This window comes from Lathyrus oleraceus, chromosome 6, assembly GCF_024323335.1.
Source record: "Lathyrus oleraceus cultivar Zhongwan6 chromosome 6, CAAS_Psat_ZW6_1.0, whole genome shotgun sequence".
Taxonomy (NCBI): Eukaryota; Viridiplantae; Streptophyta; class Magnoliopsida; order Fabales; family Fabaceae; genus Lathyrus; species Lathyrus oleraceus.
The window spans coordinates 264,768,011-264,794,762 of record NC_066584.1 but is presented as its reverse complement, the minus strand read 5'-3'; the positions used below and the strand labels follow the sequence as shown (position 1 = coordinate 264,794,762).

The following is a 26,752-nucleotide window of genomic DNA, read 5'->3' as shown; positions in this document are numbered from 1 at the left end:
AACCTCCTACATGGAATTTTAAACGAGATGACACTAGTACAAGAAAATGTGAGTGTCCCTTTAAGTTGTGTGGTTATATGTTGGCAAATAAGAAATGGATATTTAATGTCATATGTGGTTTACATAACCATGACTTGTGTAAAAAGTTAGTCGGTCATTCAATTATGTGTCGCCTCATGCCGGAAGAGAAGGAATGCATTTCAGACATGACATTGAATTTGGTTCAACCAAAAAACATACTTGCAACTTTGAAACGTGAAAGACCCGAAAATATCTCAAAAATCAAGCAAGTGTAACATATTCGGTACCAAAATAACAAGGCTCTAGGGGGGGATAGAAGTGAAATGTAACAACTATTGAAACGTTTGGATGATAACAGTTATATTTCCATGTACCGAACATGTGGGGATGGAGTAACCGTTAGAGATATACTTTAGACTCATCTTCATTCCATCAAGTTGCTAAACACAGTTCATACTATGATCATTATTGATTCAATGTACAAGACCAACAAGTACAGGCTTCCATTATTGGATATGGTTGGTGTTACCTTTATTGAGAAGACCTATTATGTTGGGTTTGCATTTATAGAGAGCGAAAAAGAGGAGAATGCTACTTGGGCCTTAGAGGTGTGTTGGGAAATGTTGAAGGACCAAGAAGAGATGTCTAAAGTAATTATTGCCAACTGCGATACCGCTTTGATGAATTCGATTGCAAAGGTATTTCCTACTTCTTATGCATTACTTTGTAGGTATCACGTGACAAAGAATGTAAGAAGTCGGGTTAAACCTGCGGTAGGGACAAAATAGATAAAGGCCGAAGATCGAAAAATGTTGAAGGCGGGTGTGATAGTGGAAAAAATAATGGATGCATTGGCAACTATAGTAAATTATTCTAATAAAGAGTTATATGTTGATTTCATTATAAATTTCAAGAAGGTGTGCGAAAATATCTAGATTTGTTGAAAGCATAATTTTGGACCAGGTGAAGGAGAAAATTGTTTGTGCATGGAACGATCAGGTTAGACACCTTGGGAATACAACAACAAACCGAGTTGAGTTTGCCTGTGCTACATTGAAGAATTGGTTGGCAAATACTAAGGGAGATTTGTGTAGAGATTGGGACTCTGTGACCAAAATGATCCAGAACCATCATAATAAGATACAAACATCATTTGGTCTAAGCATCACAGTTTTGGAATACAGGTTAAAGACAACAAAATCTTTATTCTCAGTTGGTCGACAACATATCTCGAGCAGGTTTGAATTATATTTTTCACAAACCTAAACGAGATGATAATGTAGGCTCTGATGGCGCAAAATATGGTTGTGAAATTATGAAAACCTATGGTTTCCCATGTGCTTGTCTTATAGCAAAAAAGGTGAAACCTAGTAGGTCGTTAAAAATATGTGAAGTTTGCAGTCACTAGAAAGGATTAGGTTTGATAACGATAGTGCCATGAAAGACGGTAAATCAAATATCTCTATCTTGGCCGAATGGAAAGTGATACAAGAGAGATTTTTGAAAGTCGGTAACAATATGAAACTCCACATCAAAGAACAATTGAGGAAGATTGCTTATCTGGAAACCACTGACTTGAAACCACTTTCTCAACCAATAAAAACAAAAGGTGCTCTAAAGAAGGTCAAGCCTACATCGAGTGACAATTCAATGGTGTCATCTTCTTCTTATTTTGAACATGTTGACAAAGTTTTTCAAGACTCACAAACTCCAAAATCTATAAAAAAAAGTGTTTTTAAAGGAGCTCACATTAGCAAACCCCTTCTTCACCTTCCACCAAAAATTCCATTCATTGACGAGATAATAGAGTGGTATCAAAACTGTATCTCTGAAACTAGCATTGATACATGATAGAATTATAGGTCCATAATTTTCTACAACTTCTATAAATTTAGGCTCCTGTTTTTTATTTCATACAAACAGAAAATATCGCAAATGTCACAAATAAACATCATATGGTATGTCACAAATGTCTCATTTTCCAGTGCGACACCGAGCGAAAGTTTAAGATCAATGAGTACAGGTTTTTTATAGATCTGTAATACGAAGTGAATAATCTCCTATCTTATGGAGATAATAAAAAAATTGTGAAGCTCGAGTACCGCTCACCATCAAATAACAATGAAGGCAAGACTAAGTTCAACAACTATGATTCAAGACGGATGCAGATGTAAGAGCTATGTGGAATAAATTTTTCTGTTTTGAAACAAAAGTTTTGATCGAGTTGGAAGTGATGATTTCAATATCGGTCAAAGATATTGTGAAGATGTTGAAGCGTCCACCAGAATATTGAAATGTAATGTCTGATTTTATGTTAACATCACCTATGTAATGTTGATTTTATGTTATGAATGGTAAATTTATTTTGTCAAAATACAACTTTCTGGTTTTCTACTTCTGTTTCTATTTCACTATGCTACGCAGATGCATCTAATGACACATTATGGAGATGCATCTCCGGGTAAAAAAAAGGGGACACCCCTAGGGCGTCACTCAGAATTTTCCTAGGTTGTGTGTGTTTAGGGTGCACTCATAGATGTAACTCCGGAATCTGGGGGCATTTTAATATTTTTCACGTTGTGTCATAGTAGTATATATGAAGCATTAAGAAATCTCCTAAATTTAATGGTCTAATAGCATAGTAACCAAAAATTTACTTTTAAAAATAAATAAGTATGGTTTGATTCAAGTGTGAGTAGTTAAGTCGCGTGTCAATTAAAAATCGAGAAAATGTTGAATATATAAGATAGATGACTCATACTCCAATTGTCTTAAGTTGTGGATAAATATGTGGTATCAAGGTCTTTTGGACTTGAACGACCGATTGACACTCTCAACGCTTCCTAGATTCTCTAATAAATAGTATGAAACCACAGTTAGACTAGATGGGGAGCGAAAGTGAGATTCTAGTATAGTTCAATGTCAGTGATGTGAGTGATTCACAATTCTGATAAATGTTATTGGATTTAAGTGTCGCACCTCATAGAAATAGAAAAAATATTGGGAAAATTTTACCTCATATCCCTACCGTTATACCTATACCCCTATATTTTTAAAAAAATACTAATTTTACCCTTGTTTGTTTTTAACCAATTTACCATTTCACTTTTAACCATTATATTGAGACTTCCGAAAATTGCACTATTCATCCTCGTACCAGAACACATTGGAAAAGACTTCCGGTATATTTTTTTCTTAACCGAAACACTTTGTGGAAGACATCTAGTTTAGTGTGAAACGTGTTTCGGAAGACTTACTTGAAGAGTTTCAGTTTAGTTTTAAAAAAGTACCGTTCCAGAACACTTAACATATGTGTTCCGGTTAACATACTAATATATACCATAGCTCTTTCCTAAAGACTTCTGGTGTGTTATTTATGTGTTCCGGAACTCTTCAATGATGTCTTTCGATTTGCATTATTTTTTTTTTGACAATTTTTTATTATACCGGTATGAAAATTCTTCCCCAAATATGTGTAGATACTTCTGGTGCTTTTTCAACTACTCAAAGATTTGGTACACGAGAAGAGGTGATCAGGTGGATTAAAGAGCTTGGAGTCCATAATAAAGTAATTGTTATTATCACTCGTTCAGATACTGAAACAGGTAAGAGAGGGAGAAGTAACAAATTAATATTTGGTTTTGATAAAGGTGGGAAATACAAGGATACTGATAGTGGAACCAAAAGTGAGACAAAAAAATGTGGATGCCCATTTAAAATCAGGTCGACTCCAGCGAAAGATGGGTCTGGCTGGAAGATTGATGTAAAATATAGGGTCCATAACCATGGTTTACCTGATAGATTAGAAGGTCATTCCTTTGTTGGTAGGTTAACCACGGATGAGAAGCAACATGTTGTTGATTTGACAAATAGACATGTACCATGTAGACACATATTATTTTCCTTGCAAGACCGAGATCCAGAGAATGTCACTGGGATCATGCATATACAAGTATAAGAGTATGATAGGAAAAGAGATAAGAGGTCCTAGAAGTGAGATACAACATTTGTTTAAGCTTATTAAGGATGCAGGCTATGTGTATTGGAGTAGAAAAGAGATGACTCAGAAGTTGTGAGAGAGATATTTTGGGCCCATCCCGATTCAGTTAAGTTGTTGAATACTTTTCCTATTGCGTTAGTTATGGACAGCACCTACAATACAAACAAATATAAACAACATTTATTTGAAATTGTTAGCATGACATCAACCGAGTTGACTTTTGCTGTCGCATTTGCATATATGGAGTCTGACCAGACAGAGAATTTTGGTTGGGTCTTGGAGAAACTTAAAGAATTGTTTGTGAAGAAACATTTGTGTCCACATGTGATTTTGACAGATAGAGATCTTGTTTTGATGAAAGCAATTGAAATTGTGTTTCCTAGGTCGATTAACTTTCTATGTAGATTTCACATTAACAAATATGTTGGTGAAAAATCAAGCAATATGTGGTGAATGACATGCAAAAGACGATCTACACATTATGGATGGAAGTTGTTTAGGCTAGTGATGAGGTTGAGTATGATCAATGGTTGCATCAACTTGAGCAGGAATGTGTTGATTTTAGTGAATTTATTAATTATGTGAAAGGCACATGGTTGACTCCACATAGACAGAGATTTGTTGGAGCATGGATTAATTGAGTGCTACATTTGGGTAACATGACGACTAATCGGTATGTGTTATATTTTTTACTATGTATTATATGTGGTATTTTTAATATTTTCAATATGTATTATATTTAGGGTTGAATCTGCTCATTGGAAGTTAAAGCAAGTGTTGTGAAACAATATAGGTGACATGGTTAAATGTTGGTAATCTATGAATAACAACTTAAGGTCACAACTGGGCTACATTATAGCTTCTTTTCAAAAACGTATTTACGAAGTCGAGCACGCGCACATAAGTCTATTTTATGGTAATCTGTGTGATTCAATGTCTCGAACTACTTTGAGATGTATTGCTGAAGAGTTATTGGGAGTTGATTATGTTGGAACTAACAGGAAAATATGTGGTTGTACTCTTAGAACATCTTATGGGTTACCTTATGCTTGTGAGTTAGGAAGATACACATTTGGTGGTATACTGATACCAATAGATGATGTTCATGTTCATTGGAGGAAACTAAGTATGGAAGTTGAGTTAGAGGTAGATGTAGATTGTGAATCAGAGATGGATATGAGTTGTGCAATATATGAACTATGGAAAAGGTTTAGGTCATTAGATGTTGTTGGGAAAATGACATTAAAAAGTAGGGTTTGTGAATTTTCCTACCCCACAATGACTTCATTGTATCCACAATCTGAGAAATTAAAAACCAAAGGAGGAATGAAGAAGAAAGGAAAAAAAAACAAGTAGGATATGATGTTTATAGGGACCCTTTGTATCATGAGTATGTTGATCAAGTGTCTCAATCTTCACAGAGGCAATCTCAACCATCACAAACTTCGAAGAAGTTTAAATTATCAAAGAAGCAGCCACAATCAAAGAAACATTTCACTCTTCAATTTCCTAATCATATTAGGTCATACATTGAAGATGTAGTTAATGTTGTATCAGATAGTAATTGTGGATTTAGAGTCATTGCATCATTGCATGGATATGGTGAGGATGGTTGGTCAATGGTTCACCGAGACTTGGGGTTGGAAATAATAGACAAGGAAAGATCAAGTTTGTATGATAAGTTATTTTATAATCGGTTAGTAGAACTGAGTGAATCTTTGATGATAGAATCCTTTGGTCCACGACCACCACAGAAATGGTTGACTCTACTAGATATGGGTTACTTGATAGCGAATCTCTATAATATTGTACTTGTCTATTTAGTAAATTCGTGCATGATTTTCTTTCCTATGACAAGTTCACATTCACCAAATGTCTCCATTTATTGCATTTGTTTTGTTAACCAAAATCATTGGGTTTAGGTGCATATTTTATTTTATATGACTTACTATTTTAATTATTTTACTTAGTTCACTTTATTAAATATATGACTTAATATTGTAATTATTGTTATCAGGTAAACATGAAAGAGGCGTTTCTGTTGCCATCAGTCACATTAGATTGGAAGAAGTTTCGTTGTCCAGCAGTAACATCTTGGATGTTAGTGAAGGAGAATAGCGATCCAAAACGCAGCAGAAATTAAAAAATTCTCCGTTAGTGATCCTTATGAATGGGCATGATCAGTGATAGAATCGTTACCTCTTGTGGCGATTGAAACCTTTGATGCAGATCTAAGGAGTGATCGCGAACTTTGAATGGTGACAACGCCTCTACTAAGTCCACACGAACGAATTCCTTCAATCTCAGTGTTAGCTGCTACGAATGAAGGTTTTGAGTGAGTGAGTGAGTGAGTGAGTGAGTGAGAGAGAGAGAGAGAGAGAGAGAGAGAGAGAGACGAAATTTCAACTGAACAAATGCTTCTGCACAAGGGTTCTATTTATAGAACCACTTGTGTGGGCTGCAAGCTAAAAAGCCCACTTAAGTGTGTGTGGTCCATATCTTATTGTAAGAACAAAAATTGTTCAACAACAGATTCCAGGATTTTGATGATAACAAAGGATGAAACCAAAAATGGCACTCTAACGAAAAGTCTCTAAGTGTGCAGGACTCTAAACAAGAAGAAAGGAATCTGATCGCGTCATCAGATACAGAATCAAATCAGATACAAATTACCAAAAGATCAGAAGCATCTGAAGTAGAAACGCGCTCTAGAAGTTCTGACTCTAAGCAAAACAGCATATCAGAATATCAGAAGCATCTGAAGAAGAAGCGCGCTCTAGACGTTCTGACCCTGAGAAACGGTATATCAGAATTCCAGAAGCTCTCAACGTCATCTGAAGAAAACATCAGAACTCTAAGGAATCAGAACTATCAGAAGCTCTGAAGCCACATCTCAAGATCTCAGATTAACAGAGTAACGCAGACTCTGATAATGGATTTCCTCATCCAGAAAGAGTAACGACAACTTTAACTTCAAATGGAAAGAAACTATATTTGGAAAGAAGTTATTTAGAGAGACAAACTTGTTATGGCAAGAAACAACGAAGTTATGGCATTAAACTCTCATCAAGACTAAATATCTGTCATCACTACAACGGTCATTTTTCACCTCTATATAAAGAACGGCGAACCTCATTGAGAGATACACCTGAACGCACAGAATTACTCTACTCTCTCTCTAATCTTTCACGAGTTTTTGCTCATAAAGTGAAACCTCTTATCTGCTCTAATTGTTGTAATACTTGCTTTATCCTAGAAGCACTCTAGATTACAAATTCTGTTTTTATCTCAATTGTTTTAATTCCTCAAGTGACTCTGCGCAGTCTGTATACTTGAGAGGACTAAGAGATCCTTCTCTTAGACGTTGGTTGTAATAATCTTTCAAGATTAGTGGATTAAGTCCTTGTTGAAGGCGAAATCACCTTGGCCGGGTGGACTGGAGTAGCTTTGTGTTATAAGCGAACTAGTATAAAATCCTGTGTGATTTTATTTTTGCAAAAACGCTTATTTTCCAAAACAATTCAAACCCCCCTTTCTTGTTTTTCTCACCTTCACTTATGATATGCCAAAATCACTTAAGTGCGTGGTACCTTACCATATTTCGTATTCTACGTAAGTATATTGTACCTTACGATGTTCTACAATTCACTTAAGTGCACCATACCTTACGGTGTTCCTTATTTACTCTATCTCTCGTCATTCCTTCCTTTTGTGTGTGACCCTGTAGTCTTTCGCGATATTAGCAATTATATTAAATCACATATTTAACATAATAAACAGTGAGCGGTATCTAGCAACACATCACTGCTACCCAAGACACGAAAATGTCATGTGATCTGACAAATCCTTTTGTGATAATACTTATGTGTACAATTATCCTTTTGTCCTTATGTCTATATTGAACACAAGGCATAGACCGTGTCATCCTTGTCCAGTTCAATATTGGGCCCGTAGACATTTATCCTGTTACGCAGGATGGACAAATTCCATATAGGTCACTCATGTCCCTCAGCATGCTTCGTGGAGTACCCATCAACTGTCTTTATGGTCATGCAGTTACAGACAACATTTGATCAATAATAAGGCACTCGACTCTACATCTAGGATCCATAGTGGTTTATGGTCGAAGGGTGATATACACCATTATCACCATGAGAATAACTTATGACACTTTGCATAACATTCTATATAGTATTCTCATAGCAGATCAATCCAGTATAAATATTACTCTTAATATTCATACCTATGTTTAAGACTTGATAACTCCTTATCCATGATCCATGAGATGTGATCATCAGTCTATATACATAATATTCTTAATGCTTTAATGTTATCCCACTTCACAATAAAGCTCGACTACGGATACTTTAAGAATAATGTCCTTATGTTTAATGGGATCTCATGATTAAGTCACACTTGATACATTAAACGGACTAGCTATTCTAGGGACTTTATTAAACAAACATAATAAAGAAAAAGCCTTTTATTATTAACAAATAATTCGATACAAGTACCAAAAGTATTGGCCTCTAGGGCTTACACCAACAGTTAGAATTTGCAGGACGCCTACAATATTGGCAATTACTTACGCCTATATTGGCATGAATATGTAATCAAAACATGAATATTATATTATGTCATTCAGTTCTAAAAGTTAATACATAAATCAATGTGAATGAGAAATATGCAAAGCTTCAAATAAATCAGCAAACTACGGGTCATCCTCTTCAACATTAACTTGTCTAAGATAACGATGAATTAATGTAGAAACACGAACCCAATTAGGATCAGATGGTCCTGCTTTGTAAACAGGAACGGGCATCTCTCTTGGCTCAACACGATGGGGCGAGATCAAACGAGGATGCGAAACACAATAATACCACTCCAGGTATCAACCATTTATATCAGATGGAATGGTGGCCAATATTGTCGGACGGATCATAACAATAACGCTCTGATGGTAACCAATCCACTCGACATCAATATTATTAGCCATCATACAATCAGGAGGTGGGGGTGGAACATACTGCCTGTATCCGAACTGACGTATACATCTGTCAGGTAAGTATGAAACAACTAAGTTACCCCACTTCATACACCCCCTGTATAGACATAACTCATCAAACTGACGCATACTCTATGAATCCAGCACTATTACAATATAAAAACATAATAAATTAAATTAATATACTAAATAAAATTAATTAACATATAATAAACAAAATTAAATTAAATTAAATACTTGTAGGAGAGTAGAATATCCACTGAGTTGTTTGCAACTGAACATAGAAGCATCTTTGAGGTATCTATAAAGGGTAACCAATGCAGTTGCTCCCCAACTGTATCCCGAACATCTCTATATGTTTTTAAACATTAAGAGATATCGTTCCTCGACAAGCGTAAAGGTCTTGTCGACAAAAATTATGGAATCCACCAACATCAGCAAATACGCTCTAGTCGCATATGCCTAGCTAGAAGCAGCTCTATGCGCTATGAATAAATCGTATAACCACTCCAACTTATAGTAAGAACCCCTACAACTACGAGCATATGCATGTGTCTCACTCTGTGACACTCCTAAGTAGTCAACAACAAGTTCAACAGCAGCCTCTTCAGTGACACCTTGAGGGCTCCAGAACACACCCTGATGGACAAGTGAAGTAGACAAGAGACGTCATCTAGAGTAATGATCATCTCATCAAACGGCATGTCAAAATGAAGATGTCCCTAGATGTCATCTCTCCACAAATGCGGATATTAGGTTTGTGTTTATCTTTGTCAAACTGATTCTCTGAAGTGAAGATAATTCAGACCTAGAAATCCAACTCTCCATCTATTGTGGAAGAGCTTATAGAACCCTCGATGTCAGCTTAAGTCTGTGTCCAACAACTTTCAACTCTTTCTTCGGACCTCTCTCCTGAAAACAATTAAAACACAGTATAAAATATTCAAATATTATTGAATATCAAATATACGTCGTTTACTTGCCTCGCCAAACCATAAATATCGAGCAACATGATGTTCATACTTTACCAAAAGAGATGTATCGTACGACCCTTCTGGAAAGCCAACCGACTCTACTGCAGATGTAGATGCGTTCCGTCTTAAACTACGATCTGGAATCCTACCATCCTTGCCTCGTCTTCGAACCACTATCAAAAAATAAAATTAAAAAACGCATCGGGACACTTCTTAAAAGAGTTCCGGTGTGAAAAAAAGGCAAAACCGAAACACTTTTAAGAAGACTTCCAGTGAAAAATAGGAAAAACCATAATACTTTTAATAAGACTTCCGGTGAAAATAATGCAAAATCGAAAGTCTTTTAAGAAGAGTTTCGGTTCAAAGTTTGAAAATCAAAAGTCTTTTAAGAAGAATTTCGGTTCAACGTTTGAAATCTGGAACGAATCGGAAGTCTTTTAAGAAGAGTTCTGGTATCTTAATTGTGAATCAGAAGACTTATTCTATGAGTTCTGGTTTGCAATAGTAAAAGTGATGTTATGAAATTCTTGAAAAGAAAGTGAAGTAAAAAATGAAAAAATTCAGAAATATAACCTATTTATATGAGGATATTTTGATCCAAAAAATTATAATGTAAAAAAAGGATAATCAATGGTGTACGAGATAAAAAAATTTAAATATTGGTACTTAAGATTTTAGATTGAAATATGATATTAAAATATTTTAAATCTTACATTTTTAAACCATTAACATTTCTCATTCTCTTTAAACTCCCAAATAAATATAATATTGGGAATTCAAGGTTTGCTACTATTACCATCTTTGAAGTTGATAGACTTCAATTTGCAAAGGTGGTTCACCCAGACAGTTAACTAAATCATTCTGCCAACTTTTTATCTTTATCTCTAAAAAAACAACACTATTTTTCCTCTGTAAAAGTCAACCGTGAATGCCCCAATCCTTCCAGAAAGCACCGGCATTATCCGTCTGTACTTTTCATAGGGAAACGATTGAAGTTAAGTGATCAGTCACATCACATCACATCACATGGCAACCCAAACCGAACCAAAGAAGATCATAATTGACACCGACCCTGGAATCGGTAATTTAATTTTTACTGATCATCAATTCAATACACACTTTTGAATTTCCGATTCAATTTCTTTCATTTCAGATTTCACTTTTTTCAATTGTTTTTTCTTTGTGTGGGTAGATGATGCTATGGCTATATTCCTTGCTCTGCGATCGCCAGAGGTACAAGTTATTGGACTTACAACTATCTATGGAAACGTTTACACTACTCTTGCTACCAGAAATGCCTTGCATCTGGTAATTTATTTTGGGATTCTTTCGGTTTCAATAGCTCCACTTTTGATGAAATTGTGTTTTGAATTTTGATAATAAATTTGCATTTATATAGTTGGAAGTTGCTGGAAGAACTGATATACCAGTTGCTGAAGGATCCCATGTCACATTAACTGTAAGTTTGTTACAACTCATCTCTATTTTTGGTGTCCTTGTGCGGACTGATGTGGTAAGATGTGGTGTTACCGTTACGGCGTTATGATGCGGTATTTAGTGTGACTTACGATCCACCACAATTGCGGCATGATGCGGATGCGGACACAACCGCAATATTGCGACCGCATCGCGTGATGCGGTCCGCAATTTAAAACCATTTTATGACCACGGTCATTAGTGCATTCACTGTGGTTGCATTTGACGGCGATTCTTATTAATATTAAGGATTGTGATGGGACGACAGTGATTTGAAACTATGATTATTTCATTGACATTGATTGGTTTTCCAACTTTCACAATGACTATTACTGTTATCTTATCTGATACTCCCACAACCACCGTGTGTTTCATTTCATTTACTTAATCTTTTCTTCTTTTTTGTACTCTTTATAAATGTTATGAGTATTTAGAACTGATTATATATTTGATTTTTTAATTAAATGCATTTAGGTTAACAAACAGTCTATGTTATTTGTATTAGATAGTCCGCACACTTGAAACTTTCAGAGAGGCACACGGGCCGGCTCACACGCATTAAACTATATTTTCTACTCATTGAAATTTGTGTATTCCCTTCAAATGCACTGTAGTTGATGCTTCACTGAGGAGATCACTTTGAAATTTGGAGTATGAAATTAGTAGATCTGTGGTGTATCTTGGTATTTGATTTGACTAATTAGTATAATCCATGTCAATTTTATAGAAAGGGACGAAACTTCGCATTGCAGATTTCGTTCATGGTGCAGATGGACTTGGCAACCAAAACTTTCCTCCACCAAATGGGAAACCCATTGAAGAATCAGCTGCTGAATTCTTGGTTAACCAAGCGAAAGCTAACCCTGGAAAAGTCACTGTGGTGGCGTTGGGCCCTCTTACAAATATTGCTTTGGTATGATATGTCTGCAATTTCCTAAATATGTCATTTTTCCGTTACACTTCATACTTTGTTAGACGGTAACATTCGTTTTGGCAGGCTATACAGATGGACCCGGAATTCGCTAAGAACATCGGGCAAATTGTTCTGCTTGGTGGATCTTTTGCAGTAAACGGCAATGTGAATCCAGCTGCTGAAGCAAATGTAAGTATTACCATTCTGTATTAAACTCTAAATATAATCTCCATAAAAATATTATACCGTTCACTGCTCGATCTATCTAAATCTTCAGTTTGATTTGGTTCCAGATATTTGGTGATCCAGATGCTGCTGATGTTGTATTCACAAGTGGTGCAGATGTATTGGCAGTTGGAATAAATGTTACTCACCAAGTCGTATTGTCAGGTACCCCTCTGCCAAATTCATATGCACCCAGTTTTTTTATACATAAGCAGGCATATTGTTTAAATGAATAATCATCTCTTGGTAAGTCTTATGTGGTTTAACATCTAGTTGTTATGGTAATTTTCTCTCCTTTTCCTTTCAGGATTTATGCATCATGATCCAACAACATTTTAAGCAACTGTTTTAAACTTTTTATTTTAACAAGTTCCCATATATAATATTTTCAGCTCAACAGATTGCAGAGATGTCTCCCTAACTGAACTAGTATTCTCAGAAGACTTTTGATTAATGGATAACATTGTAGTAGATAATAATTCATTTACTAACTACCCTATGCCAAAATATAGATGTAGGAAAAAATGGAGATTAGAGATGAGAATTAGAATCTGTTTTTTCCTTTTGTAATGCATCTAACAAAAAATTAATTTGCACTCTTGCAGTACACATGATGTTGTACTTATTTTTCAGGGTTATATAGCATATATTCATTTTTCATGATATCACCGCATTTTTAGTTTGATGCTTTTTATTTAATGCAAACACATGCCAAAGGTAGGGAAAGATCACACCATGTTTGAATTGAGAGAGACAGAGTTCAAATATTTCCACTAACTTAAATAATATACTTCCCATGATAAATTTCAATGACTAACTCTCAAAAGCTTCAGTTTTTAAGTGAAGTTCATGACTGGTTTTATATTTAACTATTAACTATAATATTTTGACACCCATGCAACTTTTTATTACCTTTGTGTCTCATATTTGCAGTATTTGTAGCATTTTAGCATGAAACTTGACATCGATTGAATGCGCTGAGCATGCTTCTATTTTAATTATGGTTCGTGTCACTTGTCATATTCTGCCACATTTGTTTTGGTTTATCCTCATCCGAAAAATACAAAATGACTAGGTTCTGATCGAGAAAAGTTAGCAAGTTCAAAAGGAAAATTTGCTCAATACCTGACCGGAATCTTAGAGGTGTATTTCTCTTACCATTGTGACGCATACAACACCAATGGTATGTCTTCATACTGCATCAAAGAAATGGGAGAGGCCTGATCATCTGAATTATTAATCATAGTTTTTTTATACAGGAGTTTACCTTCATGACCCAACAGCGTTGCTTGCAGCCGTTGATCCTTCACTTGTAACTTGCACAGAGGGTGCTGTTAGAGTCCAAACCAGTGGCATAACAAGGGGACTTACAATAATCTACAATAAACAGAAAAGGTAGAAAGCACTAGGAGTTGATAGCCTTGAAATTTATCTATATGAATATTAATGCCTTTTCTTAGCAGTTCTGTCTCATTCCAAAATTTCCAGAATAGTTTGTTAAGATGCTCTGGGATTGCATTTTGTCCTGAAACTTTCTCTAAAGAACAACAACCCCCCCATTTTGTCCAGAATAGGAGTTGTGAATCCACCTGCGGGTTTTTCTACATGGATCAGAGAATTCCATTGACTCTATCAAAAATTGTATAATTGTAATTAAAAATTTTTAAAAAACTGGTATCATATGAAGACCAAAGAAATAGGGATTTTTCAGTGACCAACCTAGTTCTTTAGGAGAAGGAAGTAAACTTTTCGTAAATGGTTTAAGTTGTTGTTGATAGGAGTTTAGATTGCATTAAAATTTAAATGAATTGCCCGACCCTTTGTTCATGTATTCCTTCTATTTGATTAGGACGAGCAATTTAAGTGAAGATTTCTCAGGTATGTATGCCTAGAACATTTTGTTGGTCAGATAACTGTTACATTCTCTCAAGTACACTGCATTAGCCCCAACCTTGCCAAAATCTACCTTGCTGGACCAAACATGATGACAGGGATAACTACAAAGAATTTCTTTGGTTAAAAGAGTCTTAGCTGAACAGAGAACATAACCTGGAGTGTTCTAAGCTTGTTCCTTTTTGTATGGGCTAAAGGAGGATGCTTTCCAAGGGGTGAACAGTGTGCCTCTTTGATAAGAGCTCGAGCAATGGAAACCCCCTCCTTTAAAAACTAGCTGTCAAGAGGGAAAAACTAAGCCACACAGGTACTCCAACAACCATTCCATATTACTAAGCCACGTAGGACTTAGGTACCCCATAATACCCAAGTCATATCATAACACTGCGCACAAGAGCCAACGTTCTGGAGGCCGTACTGTAGAAAACTTCACTTGACCTTTTTCAAATAGCTCCTCCGTAGTTGGCTTTTTCTAAGACACCGGCAACCAACCCTAATACCATTTAGGAAGCCCTCAAACACTCGAGAACCCTTCCCTTAAAACAAAGTCCCTCAAATACTCTGCCGAACAAGTTATACTATTCAGTATTGGACTTGGGAACTTCATAATATTCAAGTCTCCATCACCCTTCTGAATGCAATTATTAGGGAAAATAGTTAGTTATAAGGATTTTTTATCTTGTGATGGCTTGTTCATTTTGTTATGAATTTTGAATCCAAATGCCCTAATTAAGTTGGTGGGTAAGTAAGATCAAATATCATCTACAATTGGGTAAGATGATTTATTGTTGAATTGGTTGACTTATATCTCTATTGGAGCTTAGTTTGATTCTTGGCTCAAGACATTGGTTTTTGTTAGTAGTCTCAATACCGCCTAAACCTCCCTAATTTTGAGGTTCATATGAGGATGTTCCTCTGTACCTACGAAAATACTAGACAACATACAATTAAAAATGATGATTAAAGATAGAATCAGAGTAGCACCTTATTGTAGAAAAATTGGCTCTATCTCGACTTAGGTGGCTTAGACATATGTGGAAAAACGTTACAAGTGTAGATCAGATGAAGGGTAGTCCAACCGCTAGAGTCATAGGAATACTTAGAAAAACTGTACGAGGAATTATTAAGGAAACGTTGGGGTCAATGGTTCGCTTCGAACAAAGATATGATTTATGGTAGATATTATACGGACATCATGCCAAATCAGATTCCTCTAAAGTGAGCAATTTACGTTAGAGTGTAACTTGAGTAATATCAACCATTAACTAACAAGTCACAGGTAGATATTATAGGTGCATCATTACAAATCATGAATTTGTTAACAACCCTTGGTTTTATCGCTTTACACTTAAGTCAATATAGAGGATCCAAATTCGGATTTATGATAGAACACTATGGCATCGTTTGATCCTCATAGGCGGCCCACCTAATGTTATATGGATTGGTTGATGTAATATAGAAACAAAACCTCTGAAGAACTAATGTGTTGGCATGCATAGCTTGGAGAACCAATTAAATGGTTTAATCTTTTCTTAACCGGGTTTCAACATTGTAAGAGTCCAATATAATGGATGATTTGGGAAGGGGAGTTGAACAAAAACCTTTTTGTAATAATATCTTGTCTTCATCTTGTATTGCAAATTTGATAAACTCTGTTTTTACGTTACCTTTACTATATGTTACCTCAATTTTCTGTCACTTTTCTGTTTGTAATAAACCAGGTTTGAAGAAGTCACTGAATGGTCCAATATGCCTACAGTAAAAGTAGCTGTGACAGTTGATGCTCCTAGAGTTGTGAAATTGGTCATGGATCGTCTTGTGGCTTGAAGTAGCTATGGAGACGTTCAATTAACATTATTGAGTATTGTCCATCTACTTAAATCTGGTTTCAATGTTTTAAACATAAGACTATGCTCACTTCAAAGCTGTTCTGTTTATTCTTCGCGCCATAATTGTGTTTTGGAGCTCTTGAGCATTACTTTTTACTTCACATTTTAGTTCAATTTCAATGTAAATTAACATGTGTATCCTAATTATTATATATTGAGTCTCATTCTTGTGAAAACTGGATGATGCCTTTCTATTAGACAGTACTCATCTAATATTGATTGTTGGAAGCATCATAACATGTTAAAAAAGTATCTCTGATCTTGTGCAAAATACATACATCTTCAGCAGAACTATTCTTTATGATGTTATATAACATTTTGGATCTGTGTTTACAATGACCCTTTGAAGATCTGCATACTATAAGAAGGTAGTGCACAAGTCTCTAATCTTTCTCAATGATTGGACAAATGCAAGGAGTTCCACGTTACGCACTTATCATGTTCAAATTACTTCACCAAGTTCAGGATGCGAGTTAAAAAAAATTCCAAAAAAAAAGCTGTCACAAAAAGTTATGCACATCAGACAACACTCTTCATTTGTTCATCTGACACATCTCATTTCCTACAATCCGCATAAGAGTAACCCCAATGGGAGTTTTTCAAAGTTTCCAGGTTGGCTCCTCTTCTCCAAGAACAATGCATAATACAAAGCAGTTTTCTCAGGCATCAGGTTTTAAAGAGACAAGAGACTTAGGTAAGTATTTATGCATTCCTTTGACAGGCAGGAATCCTAAAAGGAAAGGCTACTAATATATTATTGACTAAGTCAAACCAAAATTAGTGGCTTGGAAGGTAGAGTATTTATCTTTAACAGGAAAAATTACCCTCTCAAAGGCAATAAGTGAAGTCATTCCTACATACAAGAAGTTCTGAAAAAAGTTTAGAACGCCCAAAGAGCATTCATATGGGGAGACTCAAGTGCTGGTAAGAAGGTCCACACTGTCAGCTGGGAAAACATTACATTACAAAACCTTAGTGTATATGAGGATTTGACTTGAGAAATTTAATTGACATGACCAAAGCTTGTTTGGTCAAGTTAAGTTGGAACTTGAAGAGTGGAGTGAATTCTTTGTGGAGTCATGTTCTCCAAGGAAAATATGGAAGAAATCACAAGAATTTTATTGACATAACAGCTAAACCTCATGATTCTTGCATTTGGAAGTCTATAGTGAACATCTGGCCAACAATGAACAATATGGTGCATTGAAAAATTGGAAATTGAGATAGTATCAACATGTGGAAGGATTATTGGCTGCATACCGACAGCAAACTTAAGCATTTGAGACCTGCTTCAGATGAGGGTCCTCAACTTGAAAGAATTACTAAGTTGTTGGACACTAGTGGTGACTAGAATGTGGAGACCGTGAATAGATACTTCCCTCTGAATATTATTGATAGTATGTTGATTATGAGCCCTCCTAATGCTGAGAAGAGGGGAGATATATGTATACGGAAAGGCACAAATACAAGTATATTCATTATTTCTAGTGTTTATAAGTCCCTTAGATGCTCTATGAATGATGATAGCTTTGAGGACTAGAACACAATTTGGAGATTGGAGATTCCTGAAAGAATTATATCTTTCACGTGGATGGTGAAGCATAACTGTTTGATCGTCAATCAATGGCTCTCTCTATCTCTATCTCTCTCTCTCTCTCTCTAAGACATTTGAGCATGTCTGATTGTCCTGATATTATGAAGATGAAATAATCATTCATATTCTGCGAGATTGTAACAATGCTAATATTATATGGTATAATTTGGTGGGTGAGGCAAATTGGGAAAATTTCTTTGAATGCGGTTTGCAGGAATGGATACATCTCAATCTAAATGACATAAAGGATCATGAGTGGAGCAACACTTGGACTACTACATGTCACATGTTGTGGTACTCGAGAAATCAAAGGAAGTATAATGCAGATTACATCATGCCTACAAATTTGGTGACTGAAACTAGAAGAAAAATAATTGCCTACAAAGATAGCATAAGTATTATGTAGAAGGTGCACCAAAAGAGGGAAGTCACTAAACTCATTAGTTGGCATCCCCCAAATGTTGATTGGTTGGCTCTTAATACCGATGGAGCAGTCAAGAGTAACTTGTATGCAGGTCGTGAAGGAGTATTGAGGGACAACAAAAGTCTCTGGTGTGGAGGTTTTTCCTATAATACGGGACCTGCAAATGTCATTGAAGCGGAATTGAAAGTTATCCAACTAGCTCTTCAATTGGCTTATGATCGAGGGCATGGGAGGATTGTTCTTTAAATTGACAATAAAGTGGTGTATCAAGCTATCAACAAGAAATATCCTATCATCAAACTAGGGAAGACCTTCATCAATAATATTAAGTTGTCGTTCAACTTTGATTAGGAGGTTCGGGTTCATCATATTTTTCGTGAAGCTAATAGGAGTGTAGATGCTTTGGCTAATCTTAGTCTTCAGCATAATATAGGAACAATGATGTATGATAGTTGTCTTTTGGATATTTATCCATCATATTCCTTTGACTTGTTTCGGGAGGCAATACCCTGTTTTTCGTGTTTAGTATTTTGTTTTTTGGGGCTTTTTAGCCCTCCTTTATATCAAAAAAAGTTCTCCAGGCTGACAAAAATCATTGAGCGTTTCTTAATGCATCTTTAAAACTTCTTAGCCACCACACTAAATTATTTAAATGCGCTTAGTTTTCAGAGATGCATCTCCGGACGCACCAAATCCGGAATGAACATTGTAATATCGCAGAGATGCATCTCCATAACAATTTAAAATATTCAATACATCCCACTCAAAAGTCATTTACATTTGAATTGTACCGTAGATGCATCTCCGTGAATATTCCAGAGATATATCTTTGATACGTCTCAGAACAGGTATTTCATGTTATATGTTGTTTATCTGTGTTTTGATGAAGATTTGAAATATACTGTACAATCGAAAATAAAAAAATAGACGTACATAATTTCAGATGGACCAAAAATGTCATACAAAAATAAAATACCAATAAATGTCAAAAATGTCGTACAATTGAGATTAATAAAGTAGCAAGACCGTCAAAATAAAATACATACCATAATACTACTACTAGATAATAAGAGACTACTAGGTGTGTCTGACAACCTCTCATCTACCTCATCTGCCTCCTCTGTCAACTCTTCTTCCTCAGTCATCAATCCCCTTGTTCTCCGATATTGTCTCTGGTACATCAATATCCCTCGTGCCTCCATCATGATGGCATCTAGGACCTGTCTCACATCATACCCATCAAGGAAGATACCTTTGTCAATGCATACATGCGCAATCTCCACTATGCGACGACACCTAGGCAATACATCCCAGAATGATCTAGTTGTGGATGTTCCTCCTCTAATATCTCCTGATGAGCTGGTCTCGGCAAGTCTCATGGAGCAGCCTGCACCATCTACGGATGTGACACACTGAAGAACCATTTTATGTACCCTTCGACATAGCTTTAGTCGCTCTCAGCTATGGTAGCCTGTATGGCACCATATGACTCTCATAATCATAAAATATGTCATTTATATGTATATGTGTCAAGGAAGGAGGAGCAAAGCAGGGTGTCTGGGAATGGTCTGAGTGTACTCGAACTGTCGCATGACGCGCTCGAGCATATGAGGAGCAACGAGACGCGATCCTCATGCCAATCATCCATAGTATATAATTATCTCGTCAAATGGTCGTGTCTTACGGTGATCACATAGTTGTTGAAGTTAATTTCCTTAGCAATTAAATTGTCAAGGTAGACTCTATAAGCCTCGGTCGTCTGGTTCCCTTTGAGCGGGATAAAAGCAGTAGCACGCGGTATATCCTCAGTGTAATCAAGTACACTCTCCCAACCAGAGATGCGCGGGAAGTGTTGGAGGATCCAACCTTGAAATGAAAAGTTTGGAACACACGAATCATCAATAGTGGATTTGCAAAGATGAAATAAAAATGACAAAGAAACATTCAAAGATCAATAGTTATTACCGCCAGTAGTGTCACGCTACTTCTGACCTGCTTCGTCTTCCACATATAGGCCTCTCTCAGCTTCGAATACAGGTAGACCAAGCAAGTCGCCCCCAATTATACTCATGGATCCACTTGAAATCCACTAAGTACCATAGGTAGACGACGTCAGTATACGTGGCACTTTTGTCCATAAAAATCAAAGTGTCAACCAAATAAGGTATGCTCTCAATGCATGCGATATGTGGAGCTCCACCTGCTAATCATCACCATCAGCATGATGTGCTCTCTGTAGCTCAATTATGTATATCTTCTTCAAGTACTCAAACCTAGCATTAGCACTCATGGTCCTATCCAACTTGTTCTTCGTCTCCTCTTGGTCATCCCCTAGATAGTGTACCACCATCTCGAGTGTCTCATCTTTGGTTATCCTTCCATGATCTAGGAATCTCCCCCCGATTAGAAGATGTAGCAAACACGAGACATCATCGAGTGTGATAGACATCTCACCCTGCGGGAGATGAAACGACAAGGTCTCTGAGTGACATCTCTCCACTAATGCATTAAGCATCCTGTGGTTGATCGTAGTGTAACTAGTCATGCACAAGTCCTTCAGGCCAGATAAGGACAAAACTGATTGAAACCAATCCTCATCCGGCTAAGGAAACATAACAATCTTCCTCCTATGGTTAACAAACTTATGCGGATCACGCTCCTGAAATTTGTTAGAAATAATCAATGTCAGAAATTAAAATTAACGTAAAAATAAATAAAGAATCCAATTAATGTTACCTCTTCGTTCCATATATGTTTGACAGTATGGTCTGAATACAGAGGCAATAAGGATAAATCAATTGGACCACCTCCAAAAGCCTCTGGCTCGGCATCCGCAACAGCCTCACCCTCCGGAGGTGGCACTGGATCAGCATGTGCAACAGTAGGAGGTGGGAGTGGATCAACAGTAGGTGGTAGGAGTGGATAAACAGTTGGTGGTGGGAGTGGATCAATAGCATCTACAATAGGATGTAGTATTGGTAAAACCTGACGCCCACGGGACGATGGGGGAGTGATGCGTCAGATGTTGAATCATGTCTCCTACAGAAAGAAGAAGATGGAATGGCATGAGGAGAGGCACGAGCCCAAGAAATAGATGGCTCTTCCTGACCAGAGGGACCAGAAGCATCCGGAACCTGGTGACTCTTCTCCTGCCGAACGGATGCGTGTTTAGTAACCCTATCATGCCTCAATCTATCATGTATATCAGACATTATTCTTGTAAGTTATAGTAAGGCAGACCATTAGTGCGTGCAAACAACACAAGTAAGAAAATTAAAAAAAAACACTGAGAAATTTCTGGAGATGGATCTCCGATTTTTGGGAAACATTACGGAGATGCATCTCCGATTCATGGGAAACTAAAACTTTGAAAATTTTCGGAGATGCATCTCCGAAATTTTCTGCAACTCATAGGTCACGACAATGGCGTAATGTACCACAATGAAGCTCAAAACAAATTGTTTTGATCGTCAATTTCAACCAACAAACAACTAATACATTATGGTTAAACTATCTTAAATGTGATTTCTACTCATTTCTAACTGTAATCATGGATTTATACTCATTTACATCAAAACTCAAACATTTATCAAAAACTCGAAAAACTTACAAGAAATTGATGTTTTGGGTGAAGTTTGGATGGTGCTACAGATGAAGATTGATGTTCCCTTGAGCCTTGTTGAATGAAATTTGATTTGATGTAGAGAAGAAATTTAAGAGAAATTTTTTGAGTTGAGTACACTATAAAATGAGAAAGGAGAAGAGTTTGGCGCAACTTAACCTCCAAAGTATTCCGGAGATGCATCTCCGAAATATTTTAACGTTAACTTGTCTTTTGGTGCGTCCGGATATGCATCTCCGAAAAAGGATGACAGCTTTTAAATTAATTTCTCTCATAATTTTGTTACTTTACCATTAATTTTTATTTTATTTTTATGTCATAATTTCATCTCATTAACCCACATTCGACAATATATTTATCCATATTTTAATTTTCTTACTTCATAATTACTATTGTATAGGTTGAATGGATCTTAATCAATATAATTTTCAATAGTATATGTTCCATCTCATGCAAAATTATCAAAGTCCTAATCCTCAAAATTCTCAATTGTCATCTCCGTCAACAAACTCCATCGTATTTTTCCATCACTAAACAATCAAAATATGTATTATATACCACAAATAAAACTCATGTGATGGAGTTTTCTCGTCATAAACCTGAAACACCAGTTGAGTTTATGTTCAAACGTCAAGTTCCATAATTTTTAACACAAGTTGGTATTGAAAATATTACAATTAAAAAAGAAGAAAGATATTCCGTTAAAAAAAATCTCAAGACCTATTCACAAGGGAAGAGAATACACTTCTTATGCAATCATATCTCAAAGGATCCAATTGTGGGAGTTGATCAAAAATTGACAAATTTTGGTTAAGAATCGTTGTCAATTATAAATAGTATCGTGGACATTTGTGAGAAAAGCTAAGTGGCCAATTAAAATGTCGATACATTGGATAAATGGCCTTGGTCAAAAATTTGTTGGATGTTACAAACAAGTTATTTATGGAAAGAAAAGAGGGACATCGAGTAAGATATTTTGGTAAATGCACATGTTTTTGTTTGCTCAAGATGAAGGTGCACCATTCATTCTTTAGTGTGCATGATGATTGTTAAAAGATGGACCTAAATGGATGGGAGCATCGACTGATAAGCATTTAAAAAGAACAAAGAACTTTGCTAGTATAGCACATTCATCATTGTCTAACTCAAAGACACTTTTAAGTTATGGGTATAACTCATCATCTCCAATGGAGCGTCTAATGGGACAACAGGTGGGCAAAAAAGGAAGGGTAAGACAAATGAAAATGTAAATGGAGGTCAGCGAGAGATCTTGTAATAGGTTACACTTATGCTAGCTTTAAGACATATAAATATCACTTTAGATCACAATCGAATTATGTGTTTTGTTTGATTGGTGGCGCTGGGAATTGGAAGAGTTTAAAGAAGGAAGCAGACGCATATTCTACCACAGAGGTCAATTATATTAACTTAAATGCAGGAAAAAAGGTTGTTTTAATCATGAAGTTCATTATTGAACTTGGTATAGTTTCTATAAGTGTTTATCACGTTGATCTCTATTATGATAACAATTGTGTCATTACACAATCTAAGGAGCCTAGATCTCACTAGTGATCCAAACACATATTTATTATCATCTAATTTGGGAAATAAGCGAAAGGAGATGTGAATATGTGTAGATTACCAGAACTTGAAAATATTGTTGACTCATTCACAAAGTATCTTACTCAACATAAGCATGATGGTAATACTAGATTTATAGGTATTAGATATATGTTTGATTGGCTCTAGTTCTAGTTTAAAATTGTGACCGTAAGCCCTAGAGGATAGTGATTTTATGATTGAACTTAAAACTTGTATAATTTTTTTATTATTAACAATAAAACGTTTTTATTTATTAAGTTTGTTTTCAAAATAAAAAAAGTGTTGTCAATTTTTTTAATGAAACGTAGTGTGACTTAATTGTAATATAAGATTAAATATAAGAACTTTATAAATTGTTTTAGATCATGGACTTCAAAATAAATCAAATCAGGCCCAAAAGAGAATTAACAAAGTTCTCTCTATTTTTTCCCAGTCGTAGAACAATGGAATCAGGCGCAGGTAGTAGTGGAAGACAAAGTGTAGCATAGTAGTCTGCTAGCGCGGAGGAGTAGATGGCACTGTCCTTTTTGCTGCATGATGCGTTTAGTGGTTGTATTATGTATTGAATTTTGTCTTTTAGCGCTATGTTCTTATCCTTTCAAATGAACTATCCTTCCAAAGAAAATTATTGTCACGTGAGCCCTAGGAATTACAATTGATGTTTCTCATTTTCTCTCAGCTGCTTTCGACTTTCTACTTTCCTTTAGGTACCAGTTGTTATCCCAAGTTATCGTGTATGACCTCATCAGAACTAATCTTTCAAACGCAACAAACACATAAAAACTACAAAAAAGAGCATCCATTATGCTCTTTACAAATTACCCTAAAAATAGTAAAATGCAATAAATTTAACTATTGAATGATAAAAGAATTAAAAATATCTAAATATTAGGTCTTGTAATAACTCACAAAAGTGAATTATCACACACAGATAATGTTAGCTCACAAGTAACAAAGAGATGGACAATCGTCTCAACTAAATGCCCACACAGGGACAAAAGATCCCATTGAAATCTGAAATCACCCCTCTCTTACCAGCATTTTCTCTAGACATGAGTTTATTTTACAAAAATTGCCAAGAGAAGACCAAAATCTTAAAAGGAGATCAACTTAATCAAATAAAAGGGTGGATTAGACTTTCTATCTAAATAGGATCTAAGGTGAAGGTCGTATTATCCCTTTGAACAAGATAAATATATGTCACTGAGAAAATACCCTCTCTAGTATGCTTCTAAAGCCACTTATATACAACTAGAAAAATAGTGACATCCCAAAAGATAGATATAAGCTCCTCAAAAACGGATAACTCTAAGAACGGTCTACAGAAATAGAAAAGTCAAGAATTTAAAGAAGCTTCAAGAGCATATTAATGAAATGTAACTTTGGAATTTATAAGTTGAGAAAGCATTTAGCTTTGTTTTCTAAATCAACTGGAAAATTTTTTAGGCAAAAGAGATTTCCTCCTCATAATCAAGGCTTAATGTCGGATAAGAAAGTCTATAATGACTCTTTTAAGAAAGCTTTCTTTAAAAAAATAATTTTAAATACCAACTAAACATAGGAAAGGCGAAATCAAACTAGGATCATACCCTCTTCAAATTGTAAAGTTTCATACAAATCTAAGGATAAAGATTGAAAAAGGGATCATCCCTCACTTGGAAAACCTTTTAAGAGAGCTTCCTTAAAAGAGTCGCTACAAATTTTTTTACTTGACTTTAAACCTTGAGTAGGAGGAGATGAAAACCTCATTTGCCTCACGAGCTTCCCAATTGATTTAGAAAATAAAGTTGAATGGCTTATCAGCTCATAACTTCCAAATTATAAATGTTATATTATGTCAAATGACATTTTCATCACTTGGATAAGAGTAATGTGTTATTTCATCACTTTATGATTATAATATTAAATTAACGAGTTAATATCATTGTCAAATATTACGAGAATCCTCAAGATCACACACATAAGGGCACAAAAATGAGAGATTATTCATTTATGATTTGGTGGTGCATTCTTACGATGTATCCACTCTAATTAGAAAAACATGAAACACTGCAAAGTATGATGCATATAAATTATTCTATAAATAGAAATCTTATATTAAAATGGCATTCACTTATTCAATTCTTTCTTTATAAGATGGAAGGAATGTATGGAAGGAATGTGCGTTTAATTGCAAATGTAGTCGTTATAACCTTGGGAGAAGGGGAGATTGTTATAGATCTCAATTATGTGATACTCGGTTAAGAATTTAAAAGACTGAGAAAAATTGTTTATGTATTACTCCTTTTGTAAGTGTCATTATTTTGAAGAAAAATTATTTTTTTAATTGTCACTTACAAAGTTCAAGGTAGTATTAATTGCACTTTTGTCAAAATTACACATAGATAATTATTATATAGAGAAAAAAAGTAAAATAAATATAATAAATAATTAAGAATATTATAGATAAAAAAAGAATTATTGTTTGAAAAATAACCATAATTATTAGCTTTCTTGATATCTATAAAAAAAATCAAAAAAATCAAACTTAAAAAAAAAAACGGATGGAGTATTTTTTAAGTAAAGGTTAGTCGTGGAGTTCAAATATTTCCTTCTTTTTAAGAAGGTACTAGTTTGTTCACCAATCTAAAAAATTATTTTGTTTAGATTAATTTTGTGGTATTTTTTCAAATATTTCCTTTTAATAAGGTAGTAGTGTTCAGAGGATCAAGTCAATAGGGAACGTGAATCTAACCAATATGTTTGTTAACAATGATAGTTCTACAACTGCCAAAAATGATAATGTATAAGCAAACACTTTGAGGATCAAGTCAATAAATGCCATGAATGTAACAAAATGTTTGTTGACCGCCACAAGTGAGTGTATTTGTAAACAATTTGGGGATGCAATCTTAAAACATAATAGTGTATAGGTTAGAGACTGTGATTGTGAAATTTAAAATTTAGAATAGTGCATAGCCGAGTCTAAATCATTAGTTAGACTTTTAAGAATTTTAGAACTTAATTAAATACCTCATAACCTTCTTTGGGTCAAGTTTCAAGAGATCCTTCAGCTTATCTGACAGTCTATAGAGACCGTCCGACCCTTGTCCACTGCGTCTCTCATCTAATGGT

At 35.4% G+C, this 26,752-nt stretch overlaps 1 protein-coding gene across 1 annotated transcript; it reads left to right on the top strand.

The window, feature by feature from the left end:
• The first annotated feature begins 10,755 nt into the window (after positions 1 to 10,755).
• Positions 10,756 to 16,572, top strand: LOC127091543 (probable uridine nucleosidase 2). Its single transcript, XM_051030212.1, has 9 exons — positions 10,756 to 11,081; positions 11,193 to 11,308; positions 11,400 to 11,459; positions 12,204 to 12,389; positions 12,474 to 12,578; positions 12,683 to 12,779; positions 13,690 to 13,797; positions 13,874 to 14,009; positions 16,229 to 16,572. Exons 1-9 carry the CDS (start codon positions 11,027 to 11,029, stop codon positions 16,332 to 16,334), a joined length of 969 nt encoding a protein of 322 aa, XP_050886169.1. The 5' UTR covers positions 10,756 to 11,026; the 3' UTR covers positions 16,335 to 16,572.
• The last annotated feature ends 10,180 nt before the right edge of the window (positions 16,573 to 26,752 follow it).